The sequence below is a fragment of the Malus domestica genome, chromosome 05, assembly GCF_042453785.1.
Source record: "Malus domestica chromosome 05, GDT2T_hap1".
Classification (NCBI taxonomy): Eukaryota; Viridiplantae; Streptophyta; class Magnoliopsida; order Rosales; family Rosaceae; genus Malus; species Malus domestica.
Window position 1 is genome coordinate 28,675,766 of NC_091665.1, and position 20,989 is coordinate 28,696,754.

At 40.4% G+C, this 20,989-nt stretch overlaps 2 protein-coding genes and 1 pseudogene across 3 annotated transcripts; 2 read left to right on the plus strand and 1 right to left on the minus strand.

Annotated features, from left to right (window-relative positions):
• Nucleotides 1–3,863: 3,863 nt before the first annotated feature.
• LOC103409185 (GLABRA2 expression modulator-like) lies at nt 3,864–5,485 on the minus strand. 2 transcript variants are annotated; one of them, XM_008347993.4, is made up of 4 exons: nt 5,212–5,485; nt 4,779–4,880; nt 4,310–4,554; nt 3,864–4,233 (listed from the first exon to the last, which is right to left on the minus strand). In XM_008347993.4, the coding sequence occupies exons 1-4, from the start codon at nt 5,309–5,311 to the stop codon at nt 4,051–4,053; spliced, it is 630 nt and encodes a 209-aa protein (XP_008346215.3). In that variant the 5' UTR covers nt 5,312–5,485; the 3' UTR covers nt 3,864–4,050. The 2 variants fall into 2 exon arrangements, with proteins under 2 accessions (XP_008346215.3, XP_008346214.3); XM_008347992.4 differs by having other exon boundaries at nt 4,310–4,578; nt 5,212–5,470.
• An 11,273-nt stretch (nt 5,486–16,758) lies between these two features.
• Nucleotides 16,759–17,328, plus strand: LOC139196479 (uncharacterized; annotated as a pseudogene).
• A 2,290-nt stretch (nt 17,329–19,618) lies between these two features.
• LOC139196305 (uncharacterized) lies at nt 19,619–20,188 on the plus strand. The gene has a single exon (XM_070821996.1). It carries the CDS (start codon nt 19,619–19,621, stop codon nt 20,186–20,188), a length of 570 nt encoding a protein of 189 aa, XP_070678097.1.
• The last annotated feature ends 801 nt before the right edge of the window (nt 20,189–20,989 follow it).

A 20,989-nucleotide genomic window follows, 5' to 3' on the forward strand; every position in this document is an offset into this window, starting at 1 on the left:
AGAAACCACCAAAGATCATCCATTCGAACTACCTTCAGTACTTGCAAGAAACACCAACGGAAGAAATCACCAACGATCATCCTGGGTGATGGATACCATGATAACATATCAATTGTTCTGCCATTGATGAATGCAAGAAAAACAGATATTGCAGAAACCTATGATTGAAGAAATGAAGAGAGTGAGGAGGAATTTTCGATCTCTAATATCTTTTGTATTTGTTTAGAATGAATTGATACAATGAACATTACAATCTTATATAGTAGCTAAACAAACTTAGGCCTTAAGCTAGCTAACAATTACTAACTACCTAGCTAACAACCTATTTGAGGTGGCATAACAAACTAGTTGAGATGGTATGATGTGGCATTATCTTCAACAAACACTTTATTTATCACTATTAAATGAATTTAAATTTCTAGATATGTCTAGTACTAGACATAAATCTCAAAATTTAAATACGTATGGTAGTGAGCCACCACTTGAAGGTGGTAAGACCCTAACCATAACACATATGAAATTCTCTATCTTTGAAGGGTAATTCTAGGGAGATCAAAATTTAAACCAAATTTGTTAACCAAATTATGTGTTACCAATAAGAAATAAACACGTTAATTAACACTTAAATAATAATCCAATCATCAACAACCACATTCACAAAATTTGAATTACCCATCTTTGGATTCTAATGTGTTTCGAAACAGTGGAATTCTATCATCTCGACCCACAGTTCACAAAATTTGACTTCAAAATAGGATCCGAGCAGGGAACCCTCAGTCAAAGGCACCTCGTCTCCGTCGCCTCTCAACTCCATTCCCTTGACACCGTTCTGAGATGATTCTTCGGCAAGAAATATTACTTTTTGAACCGTGCCCTCCAAGCATCTTAAGTTTACTTACCTACTGGGCTCCATCAATGATTTCGTATTTGTATCTGTTAATGGTTACTGTGACTTGTATCTCTGGAGCCCATCAACAATATCTGTACGCAAAATACCGAACTCCAGTTTTATGGAAAGATAAAAAAACTCTACGAATGCAAGTTCCAATTTCGGGTTTGGATTATGTGTCAGCTATACTGATGACTACAGCTTTTATTAGTAGCTAATCTTACTAGGAATTTTGAGACTGGTTTGTATATGGAGATGTTCTCATTGAGAGCGAACTCTTGGATAGGATTTCATGTCCCTGACCAAGAGAGTGATGAATATAGCTTTGTAGATCTCGTCAGTCTTTTCGAATTCATATACAACGAGTCCAAAACATGCATGCCAAATCACAGTTGCCTCAATCCGGACATCACAAAAAAGTCAAAAAATTTACTTTCGAGATATGACTACAGCAAATAATCTTTTAATCCTTAAATTGCCAATACTCCAATCACTCTTCTTCATTAAATGTCGCTTCCTCCGTTTAGTTTATTGCATGTAAAATAACTAAATTTCTGTCCTACATAAGAGGGTTCAAGTTCTTTAAGGAGAATGCTTATGTGTATCGTTTTGTAGGAGAGAATGAATGGAATTTTGGGTCATGAAAGAGTATGAGGTGCGTGAATCTTTTTTTTGTTAAACAATAGATTTGTTAGGTTAGATGTTAGATTAGTCACCGATGGAGTTTGAACACATCCCGTCATGCAAGGGCTCGACTCCTTTCCACCATTGTGATAAAAGGTCCACTCGCAGGTGTGTGAATCTTGGACTATTTGCTGACGTACATGTGCTGACCCATCGGAAATGGAATTTATACGGTGATAAACCCATCTTCATTACTGAAAACGTATTTGTCATAAGCGGATTTCAAAAGGAAATTGATCAGGTTGAATGTGTTAAAAAAGAGAAGCCTGTTTGCAGTCGCTCCTATAGCCTGAATGAGGTGCCGTTAAGTATATTATCTCTGACGCGGTTTGAATTCATCACCCTATGTGTTAGTGTATTTTTGTAAGGAGTTTAGTTTCATTTGTTTCTAACTACCTTGCTTTATGTAGATTTGGTTGTCTTTCTATTCCTGCAATTCTGTTATGAAGACTTCAATTATCCCAATCCTATTTCTTAATTCTACATCCACATCTTTGATCCGATCGAAATAGTATTTGGTTTGTTTATATTTATTTCAATGGTTAGTAATTTTAATTTCACCAGGTGGTTTGCTACTCCCCCGTTTTGGGTGGGGCATACCTTATTAACCTGAGAGCTTAAGGCGTGCTTAATTTGACCTAGAGGTGACAATGAATCAGTCATCCATCGCATAACCAATTACTTTAATGTCTTGTTTAGTTACAAGTCGACGTACTAGAAGTATTTCAGTATATTTTGCTGCAACAGATAACTTGGATTCCAGATGATTAGAAAATCTGCGCTACATATTTAGACCTAGATAGCGCACCTAGCATAAGGTTGCTTGTAAACATTTGGTAGTTTAGGGATTTTGGAGCTTGGATCAAGAATGCTTTAAGACACAAGAAATTCAAAATGGGATCGCATTTCAGCAACTCATCTTTCTTGTCGCCAATAGCTAAGGAGGTGTCGTATGGTGGCTTTTACAGAATCACCTTGTAGAGTTCCAGTAGCAATACCCGAAAATATTGAATCTCATTTTCCACTTGGGTATATAGCTTCGAGAGTTGTAACCCAAGTTCATATTGACAGTATCTTACAGAATTTCATTTGTGGGCAGTGAGTCAAATCTTCATGGTGTTAGATTTGAAGAGTGTTCTTTTAGTTCTTTAGTGCATTTTTTATAAGACCGTTTTATTATTGCCGTTCCTTCTGTTATAAATCGAACAACTGAATTGCTAGCTGACAGTAAAACTAATGTATAACAAATGGCCAAATGGATTGGATGAAATAGACCTAAGCAATACAAAAGGACGCAGTAGTAATTTACAAATTAGGCGTCTGAGTTCCGTTTTGGGCCCATGATACATTATCGAAAAAAGTATGGTGCCCAGTTTAAACTCACTGGTTTGCTATGATATATGATGAATTTTAGCTCCGTTTCGGCTTCCAAAACTACATTTTAAATTTTGTAATAAAAATTGGATCCTTCTATTTAAGTCCGATTAATCTTGTTCTCATTCCCAAAACCCTTGAGCCTTTCTGAGGTTGTTTTTAAGTCTATTTATGCCATTTGGCTCCCAATGTAATGCATCACTTCAGAAATAATCAAGACAACCTCTCGATTTATCCCAATCTCTAGTGGATTCCACAAACCTTTATTCTTGAAGATTTACATTTGTAGTCCTTCTATGCTCGTGCTGCATCAAAGACTGTTTGGCTGATTCGAAATAAAATGGAAGCCACATATAGAATTGTGTTATTTGGGGGTTTCCTCTGCTTGTTTTCAAGGGGTGTTGGTGTAAAAATTAGGAAAAGTGATTTCTACACACATCTTTTCTCACCTTACATATGCCCTTGTATTTCTAATCTTGGGAAAATAATTCCGCACGCGCATTTCTCCTTCTGCAATCCTTGTTTATATATGGTCCCTTGATTCTCCTATATTTTTTTTTTGGTTGAAAAACGGGGCTAAAAGCAAAAGCCCAAACAAACATACTCAATAATAAATCTAGACCTGGACATCCCAAGTTGATTCTCACAGATGAAACTAATTGAACAATAAAGAGGAGTATCAAAATAAAAATGATCTAAATCTAAATCAAGACTATAGGTCGCTAAACTGTCTGCCACAAAGTTCTTTTCTCTATAGACACATCTTTTCTCACCTTACATATGCCCTTGTATTTCTAAAGATACTCTGTTCTTGTGTCTTATGTATAGAGCTTCAACTAACTTTAGGAACGTTAAGTTCTCATAAAAAGTTGAAGAAAATGGCAGATGAGCAAAACCAGATTATGGGAATGTGTACTTAAACTTTAACAGGGGTGGTGTACTTAAACTTTAACAGGGGTGTTACAGTTTTACACTGCAATCTGTTTGAAATAACTCGAGTTACTATCCTTTTGGATCCAACTAATATAGCTAAATTACTTCATACTCATTAGTTTCATAAACAAAAAAATTGGATCCAAGATGGATACCAAACAACCGTTCCTTCAGTTATTCTGAGATAGCCGTGGAGCTTGGCTTAGATTCCTGAGGGCTTTGTCATAGGATATGAACCCCATGAACCAGAATTCATGACCATCCCTTGTGACAATCTGTATATATTTTTCTGAAGGGTTCCATCTGTTTGCTGAAGGATTTACTGTTCTTAACTGATCAAGTGGCACCACCACCTACGTGAGATTAACTAACTTGTTAAACGAATGAAAAACTTAAGAATTCGAATTTTATGTCCACTAGAATATCTACCTTGTAATGCATGAGAGTTGGATTTCCTGGGCACAAATAGTAAGAGAAATCGCTGCAGAAGGCTATTCGTTTATCGGAGATGTACATCATCCCAATCACAGGTCCATGAGAAGTTGATAGATGGCAAGCATATGAATGTAAGAGCTTTTCTCCTGTCACTCTTTCAAATGTCTGCTGAAACACTTTTTCTTCTCCTCCGGCAGTAAGCACCTTTGTTCCGGTACTTAGCCTTGCCATCATTGCTTCTGTGAAACTCGGGCACATTCTCACTGTCATGAGAAAATTCCAAAATTTGTTTGATATAGGCTACTCGTATGATATACGAAACGAAGATCGATTAAGATCAATTAATTCAAAATTTCTGTAGGCTCTACCAAGAAAGAAAACTTAACAAATTGGCATTTTTCTTCTATTGAACTTTATAGCAAGGGAGAAATTAACATAGGAATTCATTTAGAGAGAAACTCACGGTGGTTCCAGACATTGTCCGCCTTGGCCTCTGCTCTTTTGGTGGCAACTTCAACCCTTTTACCGCACTGGCACAATGCCTCAACCATATTTGCCAACGGATCTGCAACAGAAAGTAATAAAAAATAAAAATAAAAACGATCATCCGAACATATCTGCCTGAGACTAAATGAAATAACGTAAATACAAAAAAAAATTATCCCCCCATATATCAAACTATAATTGAAAAGGTTTTTACATGTAAGAAGTCAAGTAGCATCTAAATTTAAAATTTAGTACTTTTATAAGCATGGATAAAACTAGAGCACAAAAGTTTCCCACAAGAAATTTCTTTAACAGTTAAATTAAGGCTAACTAATGATCATTATTATAATCGAAGGATTGATTCTTAAGAGAACTGCGTAAAGAAACAAGGGAACAACGGAAACACTAACGCTGGGTAGAAGAATTCGATGTGGCCGGAGCAGGAGAATAATGGACATAAGGATTGTTTGCCTGGGCTGTGCCTTGAGTTTCAGAGGGACGACTATCCATGTCCGTTGTTGCAAGAGTAGAGAGTAGAAAATGGCGGACTCGATCAGGTTTATATTTATCTGGTTTTTTTTTTTTTTTTTTTGGTTTATATGATAAGGGTCTGTCTCGGTGTACAAGAAGAAAAAAGAGAGAAAAGAAATGCCGATGAATGGTTAGGAAAAGGTGATGAAGACCTCTAGACGCCGTCGCACTTAAAAGCAACAAATCATATACCAACATATGTCTAGCAAAGGTTGGATATTGTTTCATATATTCTTTTCCGTTTTCGTTTATGATAGACGCACTCCAAATATATAAATTTGTTGAGATTCTTCAAAAGTCTATATATTACATTTATCGAGAAGTAAATATGGATGTAGATGAATTTGCAAAAATTAAGCAAATAAAATGGCTTAAATTAATCCTACCGATCTAATAATAATAATCCTTTTGTTGAGCATGCTGTGAACACGGAAAATTCCTGAAACGAAAGAGACAGGAACACGGAAAATTCCTGAAACGAAAGAGACAAGAACAACGTGCACAAACAAATATTTGTATTTTTGATGATTTTGGGTTACAATCTCTCTCTATTTTGATCCTCTGATTCGATCTCCGTAAAGTGTGTATTTGTGGATGTGTGATTGATCCAAAGGGCCGTTGGGCTTGATCTAAGAATGAACGTTCTTCAAGGGCCGTGGACTTGATCTTGAAGGTGGATTTGAGCGGATCTTCAAAGGGGCTTTTGGGCTTGATCTTTGAAGAACAGTGATGAACGGATCTCCAAGGACTTTTGGGCTTGATCTTGAAGAACAGTGATGAACGGATCTTCAAGGGCTTTTGTGCTTGATCTTGAAGAACGGTTGGATGTGTGGATTTTTCGACGTTGTTGATCCAAAGGGCCGTTGGGGCTTGATCTTGGATGAACGGATGATGAACGATGGTGCTTTCTTCAAGGGCCGTCGGGGTTTGATCTTGAATTGGTGGATGGTTGATCCAAGGGCCGTTGGGGCTTGATCTTGGAAGAACAATGAACGAAGAACGAAGAACGAAGAACACTTTCTTCAAGGGCCGTCGGGGCTTGATCTTGAATTGGTGGATGATTGTTGATCCAAAGGGCCGTTGGGGCTTGATCTTAGGATGAACGATGAACGAAGAACGCTTTCTTGATTCTTCGGGAACCTGGATGCTTGAGAGCTTCGGAGTTTCAGAGCTTCAGAGCTTCAAGGTGTAATATGAATTGGTTTCCCAAATGAATGAAATGGGCTTGTATTTATAGAATTTTCCAAGGCCTAATTTTGAATATAATATTCCAGATGAAATAAGTCGTTTCTGCCAGGTGTTGACACGTGTCCTATTTGATGACTTTTCCAACTCATTTCAATTTTCGTTGAGTCACACGCTACGTGTAAAATTTATGTAATACATGAGCGTTGACACTTTGATTTACCGGTCAACATTTATTTACCGAAATTTCGATGTCTACAAATGCCCCCACTTCAAGGCACGTCGTATACATGTGCTTGTCACGTGTAGGAGATGCGTTTTGAAGTCCCTTACTGTAGATGTCGATCCAAGGGCCGTCGAGGCTTGATCTTGAATTGGGCTGGAGATTTCTTCAAGGGCCGTTGAGACTTGATCTTGATTTGGGCTTGAGATTTCTTCAAGGGCCGTTGAGGCTTGTTCTTGAACTTTTGTTTGAAATTTCTTCAAGGGCCGTCGAGACTTGATCTTGAAGGTTGAAATTGGACCACAAGGAGCTTCATGTGGTAGATGATCTTTGGCTTTGGTAGTGGGTGAATCGGCACGTATTTTGTTGCGCTTGTTGACTTTCCACAGCTTTGATCTTGAACTGGGTTGAAGGATTTTCTGGATTCCTCCAATTGTTGATTTTCCACAGCTTATTCTTGAACTAGGTTTTGATTCAAGGGTGGTAGACACTTAATCTTGAATCGGACTTGTGATTTCCTCAAGGGCCGTCGAGGCTTGATTCTTGAAGGTTGACTCGAACACATGGCAAGCAGGCACGAGGTAAAGGTGACAACCTGTTTCTTTGTTCAATCTTTCTAATTCACACCTGAGCAGTTTGGTCAACGGCATGATCTTCAAGATTGATGAACTCTTCTTCCAGTTGGTGACTTGATCTTTAAGGATTCGATTCAAGGGTGGTGAATCAGCACGTGCAGCTCACAACGCCTAGTAAGCCGTTTGAGGGTCAAAACAAGCTCACCGTCCTCAGGCAGATGAGGCATCTTCTCGAGTTCTTCATCTCAGACTCTTTCTGCTGAGTTGACTGTGCATGCTGCATTCTTCTCTGCTTGTTTCTTCAGGCAGATGTGGCAGCTTCTCGAGTTCCTCAGTTCGGACTCCTTCTGCTGAGTTGATTGTGCAGACTGCATTCTTCTCTGCTTGTTCCTTCCGCACCTTGTCTCCACATGCTGCAAGGTATCATTTTCACTTGCCTTATCTGTTCCCCAAGCAGATGTGGCAGCTTCTTTGAAAGTACAGCAGCATTGGAAGGCGAGTACTCGAGAGCAGTGCTAGGTAGGCAATCAGGGAAGGGTTCCAAGCAGTCGGTTCCTTACCCGAGTTTGAGTGGAAGTTCCGGCATATTATTTTCTTTATCCTTGTCTTTGTAGGTAAGAACAAGGACAAAGGAAAGGACAGGGAGAGCGCATGATATGAGATACTCTTGCTTTCTACCCTGGTGATATGAGATACTTTTGCTTTGGAGTCATTGGCTTGCAGAGGTACCCCAAGGAATAAGGAACATTGAATGACTCGAGAGGCTTCGTAGGGAAAGCATTTTTTGGAGATGAAGAAAGGCTCTGTATGTCTGCCTTGCTATGGAAGGCGAAGGTAGACAATTATAGGAAGTTCTTTGATACTTGTAGAGGTACTATTCTTTCACTCGTGTCGGCAACCAATGCGTGATTGATCTATGTGGCTTCACGTGCTTTCTTCTTTATCAGAAATCTTCGACAAATTGTCCGTAATTTCCGCCAACCTGAGTGTGCATGTGACAGCTGTTGACGCGGCTGAAGAAGACTGGCGCTTCTTCGATAACTGGGATCGGCGCTTCGACAAATTACCTGTGATTTCCGCAAAGCTGAGTTTGCGTGTGATGGGTGCTGACGTGTCTGGAAAAGACTGGCGTCTCTTCGATATCTGGGATTGTCTCTTCGATTTTTTGAATTGGCCTCTTCGAATTCTGAGCTTGCCTCTTCGATCTCTGAAATCCCGTTGAATGCTGATTTTTATAGAGGCACGCAGTTCGTTTCAAAGCACACTTGAATTTTCGCTTGCAGAAACTCCCTTCTTGCACTTCTAAGATCTTGATCTGTCTGACCTCTTCTTTCTTCAACACCTTTGAAAATGTCTGGACCCTCTGACCGTCGTTTTGACTTGAATCTTGGTGAAGAGGCAGTCCCGTCTTTTCCAGATAACATATGGCGTCCATCCTTCATATCCCCTACTGTTGGGGATTCGGTGATGAAGAATGATATGACCGCTGCGGTGGTGGCCCGGAACCTTGCCACCCCTAAAGATAACAGACTAATTTCCAGGCGGTCTGATGAGTTGGCTGTTAAGGAGTCTCTGGCTCTCAGTGTGCAGTGTGCAGGTTCTGTGTCTAATATGGCCCAACGCCTATTTGCTCGAACCCGTCAAGTTGAATCTTTGGCGGCTGAAGTGATGAGTCTCAAACAGGAGATCAGAGGGCTCAAGCATGAGAATAAACAGTTGCACAAGCTTGCACACAACTATGCCACAAACATGAAGAGGAAAATTGACCAGATGCAGGAATCTGATGGTCAGATTTTACTTGATCATCGGAGGTTTGTGGGTTTGTTCCAGCAGCATTTACCTTCGTCTTCTGGGGCTGTACCGACTACTGAGGCTTCAAACAGCCAACCTCCGACGCCTTCTCTTCCTAGAGCTCTGCCGAGTTGTGAGGCACCACCTGATCGTCCTTGAATATCCCCTCTTGTAAATTTGATTTGATTTGATTTTTTTTTAATTTATGTATAATGCAAATTTATGTAAAATTTCCAGAAAAATAAATAAAATGACCTTCTATTTCTCTCTATGCATTTGTTTTTTTTTTTTTTTTTCCTTTTCTTTGTTTTTTTCTTTTTCTTTTGGTGATGGATGCACCAAGTTCCATCATTTTTTTTATTATTTATCAACACCAGAAACTTTTGATCTGCCATGGGGCTGTACCCCATCTTTGATCCACCATTCCTCTTTTTTCACGTGGTGCCAGATGCACCACCACCTCTTTTTTTTTTTTTTTTTTTTTTTTTTTTAATTGTATTTCTTTCTGTATAAATTAGGATGCTTGGCGGAGGGATTTGTAGGGAAGGAGCAAGGAGGACGGAGAAGATGAGCCACTGCAACCTGCAGTTCTTTCCGGTTCTTTTCAGACATGCGTACGAGCGAGGGAGTTCCACCACCGCATCTTCCAACTCTTCTGTAGTACTGAAGCTCCAGCAAGATCCGCAAGGCTCAGACAAGATCCACACAAGCCTTGATTTTTAACGGTGGTGACAGCACCTTGCTCTCTCTCCAATCAAAATCCTCAGGCAAAGTCGAGAGACATGGAGCCTCGGTTACGTCGGCGGGCAGTTTCAAATGCTGCTTTCTTTATATCTTCAAACTGACCACTGCTGCCATTCTCTTGTTTCGAGCCTCCTCAAATTTGATGATGGTCTGTACTGGCGCGCCCTACTGCATCGCCTGGTTCATTGCCTCGGGATCGCGGATTGCGCTGCCCTTGGGCTGGAGGATTGATGGAGACAACGGAATGAAGAAGACGAGGTGCTGACTGCTGAGTTCTTGTTGAGCAGAGAGAGAAGGTTGAGATCAAATATTCATCCATTGAACCCATTATATGCACCTGCCTTCCTTTTCGTCCCCCAAGTACCGATCTTTCCGTCCAGATGAGCGCGGTAGAGGAGGACGATGATGATCGAGGCGGCGTTGTCGCTGTCGCGTAGCAGGAGGTTGCACAGGTGTGAGGTTGGGTAAGGGATCAGGCGCCGGTGAGGGAAGTGACGGAGGTGAGGATTGCTTCGGCGAAGAGGTTGTAGCTGAGGTCGAGCGTTCTGAGTTTGCTGAACTGGTCCAGACTTGCCGGAATCTGACCGGAGATGAAGTTACGGCTGACGACGAGGAACCAGAGGCTCTTTAGCTGGGAGATTGACTGGGGCAGAGCGCCGAAGATCCGACCCGGAACGATTGATAGCTCGGCCGGTGCAGAAAGCCTGCCGATTGTGTAGTTCCTTCACGGGCCATGATTGCTCTATGAGCAGGCTGCACATTATATTTAGATCTCACCTGTTCTGGTTCAAACTGAGATGGGTTATTGTCATTTTTTCTCATGGCGCATTCCGAGCGGTACTTCAATAGCCTTAGACAAAAAATCTGCAAGTTCTGCCAAGATGTGTGCATCCGAGTCCCATAGTCCAGGACCACATGATCTTTAGCAATACCAGTCACTCCGAGCTTCAGTCCACATTGTGGGTTTGTATGGTTTGTTGGGAGAAAAATAATCGCAATAAAAACCATTGCAAGTGTTTATCACTGGATCAGGGGCATCATCTTCCTTGCATTCATGTGTTTTGGGAACTATGTATCCCTTGCTATGTAAGCTATGGTCCTCATGAGTTTCAGGTTCCAGACGATTGGTTGTCTCATGAAATGAAATTGTGCAATGATCATTATCAGAACTCTTGAACCTTATATCCAATTGCTTTGAAGTTTCTCCAGCGAAATCAACTGAACCATTCTGGTCAACAATAGTAACTTTCTCCTCTGCACGTTTGCTCCCCTCAAGTAGCAATGGCCTTGAATCATTAAAATTGGACAATCTTTTCCCCGCAAGTCCTTTAGAGCTTCAACCTTGATTCTCCCCACACTATTAAAGCACAATAGATGTTCATGTTCTATTTTCCTTTTGAGTGCGAAAATGGTGGCGTTGGGGTCGATGGTGACGGCGATGTAGGTGCCGAGGTTGGTGTCGACGAACACCGTGGCCTCCACCGCATCGGAGACCAAACTCGAGTTCTGCTTCCCCATTGATTTCGACCCAGTAACTTCCTATGAGTTAAACTTTGAAAACGCAGGAAACCCACATACCAGTTTGTCTACATAGGTATTTCAATGGCGACAACAGAAGGTGAGTGGAGGACATGGCAGCTTGGCTTTAGAGAGCAAATCAGGTGGGTAGTTCTGACGGAACTGTATCGTCGACGATGGAGACTCGGCGGCAGCTGCGGCCGCGGAAGCACCCATTGGGAAAAAAGGACTTGATGGTGTCTGCAATGGCGTCCGAGTCGAGCGACGGTGGGAGGAAAGTCGAGTTGCTATTTGGGTTCTGAGCAAATTGCTGCTCCGAAACTCCACTCCCCACCATTGTTCTTCGATTAGCAGACCCAATTACGTCCACTGCATCGAAGCAGTGGATGTCGGTGGCGGACGGGTTCTGTGTCTCCATGGCTGGAGCAGCCGCGGTCGTTACAGCGACAGGTCTGTGGAGCGTATGGTAGAGGTTGCTGCTGAGCTGCAGTTGCGTCGCGGGGGAAGATGATGGCTGACAAGAGAAGACGAGAGCAGATCTACCATTTTCTCTGAAGCTTTGCAAATCTATTTGATCCCAGCACCTTTGAACCCTAATCCTGAACCATTGCATCTGAAGGCTTTGTGGAGCTCCGACCGAGAGAAGACGAGAGTATGCGGCGGAACGGTGGAGAAGGAAGGACGATTGTCGAGACCATCGATTCGCTCGGTTTCACATTCCCCGCAGCCATTTTAGCAGAGAGAGTGAGACTTGTGAAGATGGGCTTTGAGAGCTGGGCCCGGTTTTGTAATTGGTGGACAAGGAAGGAGATGGGCTTGGTTTGATTTGGGTTTCTTCTTCTTGGGGGCTGGATTTGGACAATAGGCTTTGGGCTTGGCCAACCTCTTTTTGATGGGCTTACTGCTGCTAGATAGAAGACATATATATATATATGTATAAGGAATTTTTTTTTTTGTAAATACATAAACATATGTATTCATCATTTTTTTTAATAAAATTGACTTTCTTTAATAAAACATTTATTTATATTTTGATGTGACTGAACTCGAAATTTTGAATGCTCGAGCTGCCTACGTACCCTTCCAAAGAAAGAGATCAAGTCAAAACGTAGTTCAAATAGAGAGATTTTTTTTGTTATTTTCTTTTTGTGCCGTTTGTAGTTTCAACTCGTGCAGGCAAAGAGCGTTGGCGTCGTTTGCAGTTTCAACTCGTGCAGACAAAGAGCATTTGGTGCCGTGTTGCAGTTTCAGCTCGTGCAGGCAAGGAGCTTTGGGTTGTCGCATTTTATGCTCGTGCAGACCAGGAGCGTTGGTGTTGCCTTTTATGCTCGTGCAGACCAGGAGCATTGTGCCATGCAGTTTAGGCTCGTGCAGGCGAGGAGCATTTGTGAATTTTGTCAAGCAATCCGGGAGAGGCGTTCCTCACAATTTTCATAGCAAGGAGCTTTGACCGCGTGATTGAAGAAGTCTTCGGGCAAGAAGTTGCGCATTGTGATGGCAACGGACGATTTTTGTGTCGCAATTTCATCATCTTCAACACGTTCACGTTGCTTTGAAGGTTGACAAGAGCTGCTTTGCCCCCTTTCCGATTGGCGGACTTGTGGAGGAGACGTATGCTTCTTGTGAAATTTCTTAGGAGTGACTTGAGTCCATCCTTCTACTTTGCTTGTCTTGGAGGATGCCCCCAGCGGTTGAGGTGAAAACTTTGAGTCGGAAGAGCCAGAAGTGAAGGTGGTACAGTTTGACTCCCCCACATCGTCAAGATCTAGCTCGATGATTCCTTTCTGAGCCATCTTCATTATGAGATCTTTCAGCACAAAACACTTTTCTGTCGGATGACTGATGAAGCGGTGGAATTTACAGTATCTTGGACTGTCAGTACGATTCATCTCTTCCGGATGTCTGCACTCAGGCAAACTGATCACCTTCTTGTCCAACAGGTCATCTAGCATGGCAACCACATCAGAGTCGGGGAATGGATAAGTCTTCTCCTCAAGCTCCTTCAAAGTGCGTCTACGCGTCTCTTGATCACGAAAGGCTTCGGTTTGAATCGCCTTGCCTCGTGTGGATATTTTGACGGGAGATGTGTTGATCGTCATCGCTTCCTTGGTGGGTTTCCATGCAGCCTTTTCCACCTTTGTCCCAAGAGCTTTGTCGTTCTTGTAGTCGGCGATCGGTTCTTTCTTCCCATGATGGGCGATGCTCAACTCCATGTCATGGGCGCGAGTGGCCAATTCCTCGAAGGTCCGCGGTTTAATGCCTTGAAGGATGTATTGCAAACCCCATTGCATGCCTTGGATGCACATCTCGATTGAAGAGGTTTCCGAGAGCCTGTCTTTACAGTCGAGGCTTAGAGTGCGCCATCTGTTGATGTAGTCAATGACTGGCTTATCCTTCCACTGCTTTGTGCTCGTTAGCTCTAGCATGCTCACAGTGCGGCGGGTGCTGTAGAAGCGGTTGAGAAATTCCAGCTCCAATTGCTCCCAGCTGTTGATGGACTCAGGCTCTAGGTCCGTGTACCACTCAAAGGCGTTCCCTTTCAGCGAGCGCACAAACTGCTTGGCAAGGTAGTCCCTTTCGGTTCCTGCGTTGTTGCAAGTTTCAACAAAGTGGGCAACGTGTTGTTTCGGGTTTCCCTTTCCATCGAATTGCATGAACTTTGGCGGTTGATAACCCCTCAGCATCCTTAAGGCGTCGATCTTCTTTGAATACGGCTTTGAGTACAACCCGGAGGTATTTGAGCTCCCTTCGTACTGTGCCTTGATGGTGTTGGTGATCATCTCTTGCAGCTGCTGGATAGAAAGAGATCCCATGAGTGCCGCTGCTTGTTCTGGCTCCGGCTTCATATCGATATTCTCCACCGGAGGCTCCTCTTCTGGGTTAGGGTTATCGCCGTCCTGTGGCTCCAGTCGGCTGACAAATGCAGCGATTTGCAAGTCTTTTTCTTCCACAGTTCGGGTTAGCCTTGCGATTGCTTCATTCATTTGAGCCAGCTGCTCATCGATTGAAGTTGCTCCAATGGTCATGACTTGCATGGCTGAACTGTCGCTTGAATCGGCATCGGAGAGCATGGATTCAGAGTCTTTCCTTGGGCTTTCCCCCCTTGGTGCCCTTAGTGAGGCTAAGGTGATCAAAGGCTCGTGCCTTGGGTGTTTTTGTTCCCTTGGCAGAGTTGATGCAGAGGTGAAAGAGGCTGCAGAAGTAGCCCTTGCCATGCTTCGAGTCGTGATGCCCAAAGTGACACCAGTTGTGACGAGGACGCTTTTGTTCTTTGCGCCGGTTGCAGGAACAGTTTGAGCCCTCCTTGATGCCATTAATTTTTTTGAAGTGCGCTTGAATTTCTTGAACGGAGAAAGAGATGAGAGGCAGAGATTGTCCCACTGGGCGTGCCAATTTGTGAACACGGAAAATTCCTGAAACGAAAGAGACAAGAACAACGTGCACAAACAAATATTTGTATTTTTGATGATTTTGGGTTACAATCTCTCTCTATTTTGATCATCTGATTCGATCTCCGTAAAGTGTGTATTTGTGGATGTGTGATTGATCCAAAGGGCCGTTGGGCTTGATCTAAGGATGAACGTTCTTCAAGGGCCGTGGACTTGATCTTGAAGGTGGATTTGAGCGGATCTTCAAAGGGGCTTTTGGGCTTGATCTTTGAAGAACAGTGATGAACGGATCTCCAAGGGCTTTTGGGCTTGATCTTGAAGAACAGTGATGAACGGATCTTCAAGGGCTTTTGGGCTTGATCTTGAAGAACGGTTAGATGTGTGGATTTGTCGACGTTGTTGATCCAAAGGGCCGTTAGGGCTTGATCTTGGATGAACGGATGATGAACGATGGTGCTTTCTTCAAGGGCCGTCGGGGCTTGATCTTGAATTGGTGGATGGTTGATCCAAGGGCCGTCAGGGCTTGATCTTGGAAGAACAATGAACGAAGAACGAAGAACGAAGAATACTTTCTTCAAGGGCCGTCGGGGCTTGATCTTGAATTGGTGGATGATTGTTGATCTAAAGGGCCGTTGGGGCTTGATCTTAGGATGAACGATGAACGAAGAACGCTTTCTTGATTCTTCGGGAACCTGGATGCTTGAGAGCTTCGGAGTTTCAGAGCTTCAGAGCTTCAAGGTGTAATATGAATTGGTTTCCCAAATGAATGAAATGGGCTTGTATTTATAGAATTTTCCAAGGCCTAATTTTGAATATAATATTCCAGATGAAATAAGTCGTTTCTGCCAGGTGTTGACACGTGTCCTATTTGATGACTTTTCCAACTCATTTCAATTTTCGTTGAGTCACACGCTACGTGTAAAATTTATGTAATACATGAGCGTTGACACTTTGATTTACCGGTCAACATTTATTTACCGAAATTTCGATGTCTACACATGCTTCACTTTGTGTCATGTTCTAGAAAGGAGGAGCAGGTTTCGGTTCAAAACAAATTAAACTAGAATAGGTTTGGTGTTTTGCATCCAATGCGATGTGTTCGTCTCTCTTTGCGATAGTTTTGCAATGTTTTCAATAAATTGTAATACTTTATAATTTATTTATATTCATATTTTGCATTTTAAGTTTCTCCATTACAAGTATAGTTTGTTTATTTATTTATTTATTTTAAGTATCAACATGAACCTATTTATAGGTCATTTAATATATTTAATAAAGGTAAAAAAAAAAACAAAAAAAACCCTAGTCCAACAGCTAGGAACCTAACCGTTGAATGTTAGGTTTGAATGTTATACCCACAACCCCTAGGTTGGATAAACTTTCTGGAGGTCGAACGAGGCACTGGACTTCCGGGTAAGGGATCCATGTCCCCACGTCCGTAGGCCGCCTATCGTAACTGCGGTTAATAGGGCACGAGCCTCCCAAGCTGCTAATTGAACATAACGAAATGGGCCAAAAGATACTCCTCAATTACTATCAACTTGAATTTTTTAGATTCTTCTAACATCATATATATTGATAAGTAAATATGGATGGAGATGAATTTGTCAAAAAAAAAAAAAAAAACAAACAAACAAACAAATGAAATGGCTAAACTAATCCTTGCAATGGAATTAAAAAAAAACTTTTCATAAGCATGCATCACTTTTGGTTATGTTGGACCTTCCATAAAGGATGAGTTGGTTCATTAAACTAGAATAGGTTTGGTGGTTTGCATCTAGTGTATTATTAGTTAGTACGTAAGAGAAAAAACAAAAACTAAAGGACCAGAAAACTAAACACGTCAAAAGAAATGGGTTTCTTTACCTTCCGTGCTCCAAAATTTAGTCCCATACCCCCTCCTGGGTTGTTTATAAAATGATCTCCATTCACCATTGCTTAAACCAAACAAATAATTTATAATCACTTTACCATCAATTTAAGAAACATACACCTTGAGCAATGGACTCCTCAATCGGATATGCAACTTTCATTGCATCCTTGCTCTTATGTGTCTCATCGTCTCCAACACCATTTGCAAATGCAAGAGTGTCTTCATTAATTAGAAGTGTTTGCAAGCAAACCCAAGACCAATTCGGCTACAACTACAAGCAATGCGTAAAATTTCTTTGGAAAGATATTCCAACTTGATCAGCATCTAATCTCAAAGATCTTGACACAACCATTCTTAAATTAGCACTAACAAAAGCATAACAAAGCAAAGCTTACTTTGTCAATGAGCGCAACACCACCGGCAACAATATTGTTAAGGGCTCCGTAGCAATAAAACTATGTGCAGATGCATATGATTTTGTGATAGACGGTTTCGCTTTCTCAGTGTGAGGGGTCAAAGATAATGACAAATCGGTCTCCCAAATACCCACATAAGTACAAGACGAAATGGTTTGTTGCGAAAAAGCATTGATCTCTACCAAAATTGAACTTCCTTATTCAGTATCTTCGACAAACTTCTTGACCATGTTATACAGGGATGTTGCATTCCTCATTACTTCCCAGTTATTCCATATCTAGAAAAAATACGTGAACAATGTATTAAATTCATTATGCATTACTTAAATACTAAATAATATACATATAATTACTATATATTTAATTATTACAAGAAGAGAAAAGAATGAAAAATTAATGTAAGAAAACAAAAAGCTGTTTTAATATTGAATCCTTCTGTTTTGCTATTTTGGTTGTCCATACTACACATATACCCAGTTATACTACACGTTGAATTCTTAAGAACACAATATGCTATGCACGTTTAATCTTGACAGCATCAGTGGAAACTTTCGAACTATAATTCTTTGTTGATTATTCAATTTTGAAAAGATGAAGGAAGGAACGCATGGCAGTGTGCATATATAACCAGGATAGCATTTCAAATGACCGCAGTCACATTGATAATAATACAATTACACTTTTGACTTTTGAGGTTTGGATTTTCTTTTGCCCACTTTTCTACCGCTTTCAGCTTTTAATGAGTTATGGGTATACAATCACACAAAGAAAAAGCCAATTGGCAAGAAAGAGATCTAAAGTCTACTTCGTCGTGCACCCTTCCGTTGATAGGATACATGGGTCAAAGGGAAGACTTGAGTTCAAAGATGAAGTTGGCTAGGTAATTGAATTGCCGCGGTGCTGTGGTGATCTTGACCTTCATCTCTATCCATGCAAGGGAGACAAAATTTGTTATTGGAAATTTCAACAACTCAAAAAAAAGGACCGTGCACCACCACACCACTTTTAACTCAAGGTCCGGTGCCAATATGCTGACTCTTCTACAAGCAAAGGGTAGTACTTTCCACCATTGGAAAATTGGTGGTTGCATTCCAGCAAGTCGTATTCCACTTTTAGATACTAGTAAAACCTTAATATCAATCACATTGGTTGTAGCAAAAACAAATTGATAACTTTCAATATGGGCGTCGACTTCAATCGTGGAATACATTAGGTTTCTATAAGCCCTCACTACAGTTTGTACAAAATTAAAACTTAAGAGCTAGTTGATAACCAATTCGTTTTAAGTTTTTAATTTTATTTTTAATTATATAGATTGATGAAAAATATGTGATCTGTAGGTCAATGAAGATAGGCGAAGGATAGATGGTGAAAGCAATGTGAATCGATGTTCTAAAAAACGGTCTAGACAGCTTGCCAACATCATGATTAATTACCAGACGATTAGAAAATCAGATATTGCATCTACGTGGGTTGAGGTGGAATATGGGTTTCTTTAGTGTTTTTTTATTGACTTTGAGTCATGACTCACCCTTTCCCAGACAGAGAAAAGGAAACCAAGAATACGATGTGGTCGTCTCTCTTTGCGATAATTCTTTGATGATTTCAATAAATTGTAGTACTTTATAATTTATTTATATTTTGCATTTTAAGTTTCCCTATTACAAGTATATTTTTATTTATTTTTTTAAATATATAATATACATTTATTTATATGTCATATAATAAATTTAATTAAGATAAAAAAAAATCCTAGGCCACCAATTAGGACCCTACCCGCCACTCGATAACTACCTAGCGATGTTTAAAACATTGGTGTGAATGGAGTATGTCTAGGAATCAAACAATAAATTTCTTGATTATGCTCCCTCAACTGATTTCCAGATTGCCCTTTTGATTATTCCTTCGAATGGTGTAAAGCCCAGGGTTGAATATGTTATAACTAACAACCCTTAGATTGGATAAACTTTTTGGAGGCCAGACGAGGCACTGGACTTCCGGGTCAGGGGTCCATGTCCCCACGCTCGTAGGCCGCTTATCGTAACCTTGCTTAATAGGTCTCGGTCCTCCTAAGCTGCTAACTGAACACGATGAAATGGGCTAAAAAAATCTCCTCTAATACTATCAATTTGAATTTTTTAGATTCTTCTAGCATTATATATATTGATAAATAAATATGGATGTAACTGAATTTGTAAAAAAAACAAATGAAATGACTTAAATAAATTTTTGCGATCTAATAAAAAAAATCCTTTTGATAAGCATGCATCACTTTTGGTTATGTTGGAGTTTCTATATAAATGAGGAGTTGGTTAATTAAACTAGAATAGGTTAGGTGGTTTGCATCCAGTGTGTTATCAATAAGTACATTAGACGAAAAACAAAAACTAAGGAACAGAAAACTAAACATGTCAAAAGAAATGGGTTTTTTTTACCTCCTGCGCTCCTAAATTTAGACCCATACCCCCTCCTTGCGTTGTTTATAATATGATCTCCGTTCACCCATTGCTTAAACCAAACATATAATTTACAATCACTTTAGCATCAATTTAAGAAACATACACCTTGAGCAATGGACTTCTCAATCGGATATGCAACTTTCATTGCATCCTTGCTCTTATGTGTCTCATCGTCTCCAACACCATTTGCAAATGCAAGAGCGTCTTCATTAATTAGAAGTGTTTGCAAGCAAACCCAAGACCAATTTGGCTACAACTACAAGCGATGCGTAAAATCTCTTTGGAAAGATATCCCAACTCGATCAGCATCTAATCTCAAAGATCTTGACACAACCATTCTTAAATTAGCACTAACAAATGCACAAGAAAGCAAAGCTTACTTTGTCAATGCGCGCAACACCACCGGCAACAATATTTTTAAGAGCTCCGGAGCAGTAAAACAATGTGCAGATTCATATGATTTTGCGGTAGATGGTTTCACTTTCTCAATGCGAGGGATAAAAGATAATGACAAATCGGTCTCCCAAATACTCACACAAGTACAAGATGAAATAGTTCGTTGCGAAAAAGCATTGACCTCTACCGAAATTGAAATTCCTTATTTAGTATCTTCAACAAACTTCTTGACCATGTTATATAGGGATGTTGCGTTCCTCATTACTTCCCAACTATTCCATATCTAGAAAAGATAAGTGATCAATGTATTAAATTCAGTATGGATTACTTAAATAATAAATAATATACATATAATTACTGTATATTTAATTTGTAAAAGTAAAGAAAAGAATGAAAAATTAATGTAAGAAAACAAAAAACTGCTTTAATATTGAATCCTTCTGTGTTGCTATTTTGGTTGTCCATACTACACACATACATAGATATACTACACTTGAATTCTTAAGAACACAATATGCTATGCATGTTTAATCTTGACAACATCATTGGAAACTTTCAAACTATAATTCTTTGTTGATTATTCAAATTTGAAAAGATGAAGAAAAGAACGCATGGTAATGTGGATATATAACCCGAATAGAATTTCAAATGACCGCACAACATGGCAATGTGGATATATAACCAGAATAGCATTTCAAAAGATGAAGAAAATAACGCATGGCAATGTGAATCAGTGCTCTAAAAAGCAGTCTAGACAGTTGCCAACACCACGATTAATAACTAGACGGTTGAAAAATCAGGTATGGCATCTACGTGAGTCTAGGCGGCATAGGTGTTTCCTTCGTTTTTTTTTTAATTGACTTTGAGTCTTGACTCACCCTTTCCTTGACAGAAAAAAGGAAAACTTGCGGTCGTCTCTGTTTGCGATAGTTCTTTGATGCTTTCAATAAATTGTAGAACTTTATAATTTATTTATATTTTGCATTTTAAGTTTCCCCGTCCCAAGTGTGTGTGTGTGTATATATATATATGCACACACACTTTTGTATGTCATATAATAAATTTAATTAAGATTTAAAAAAAAATCC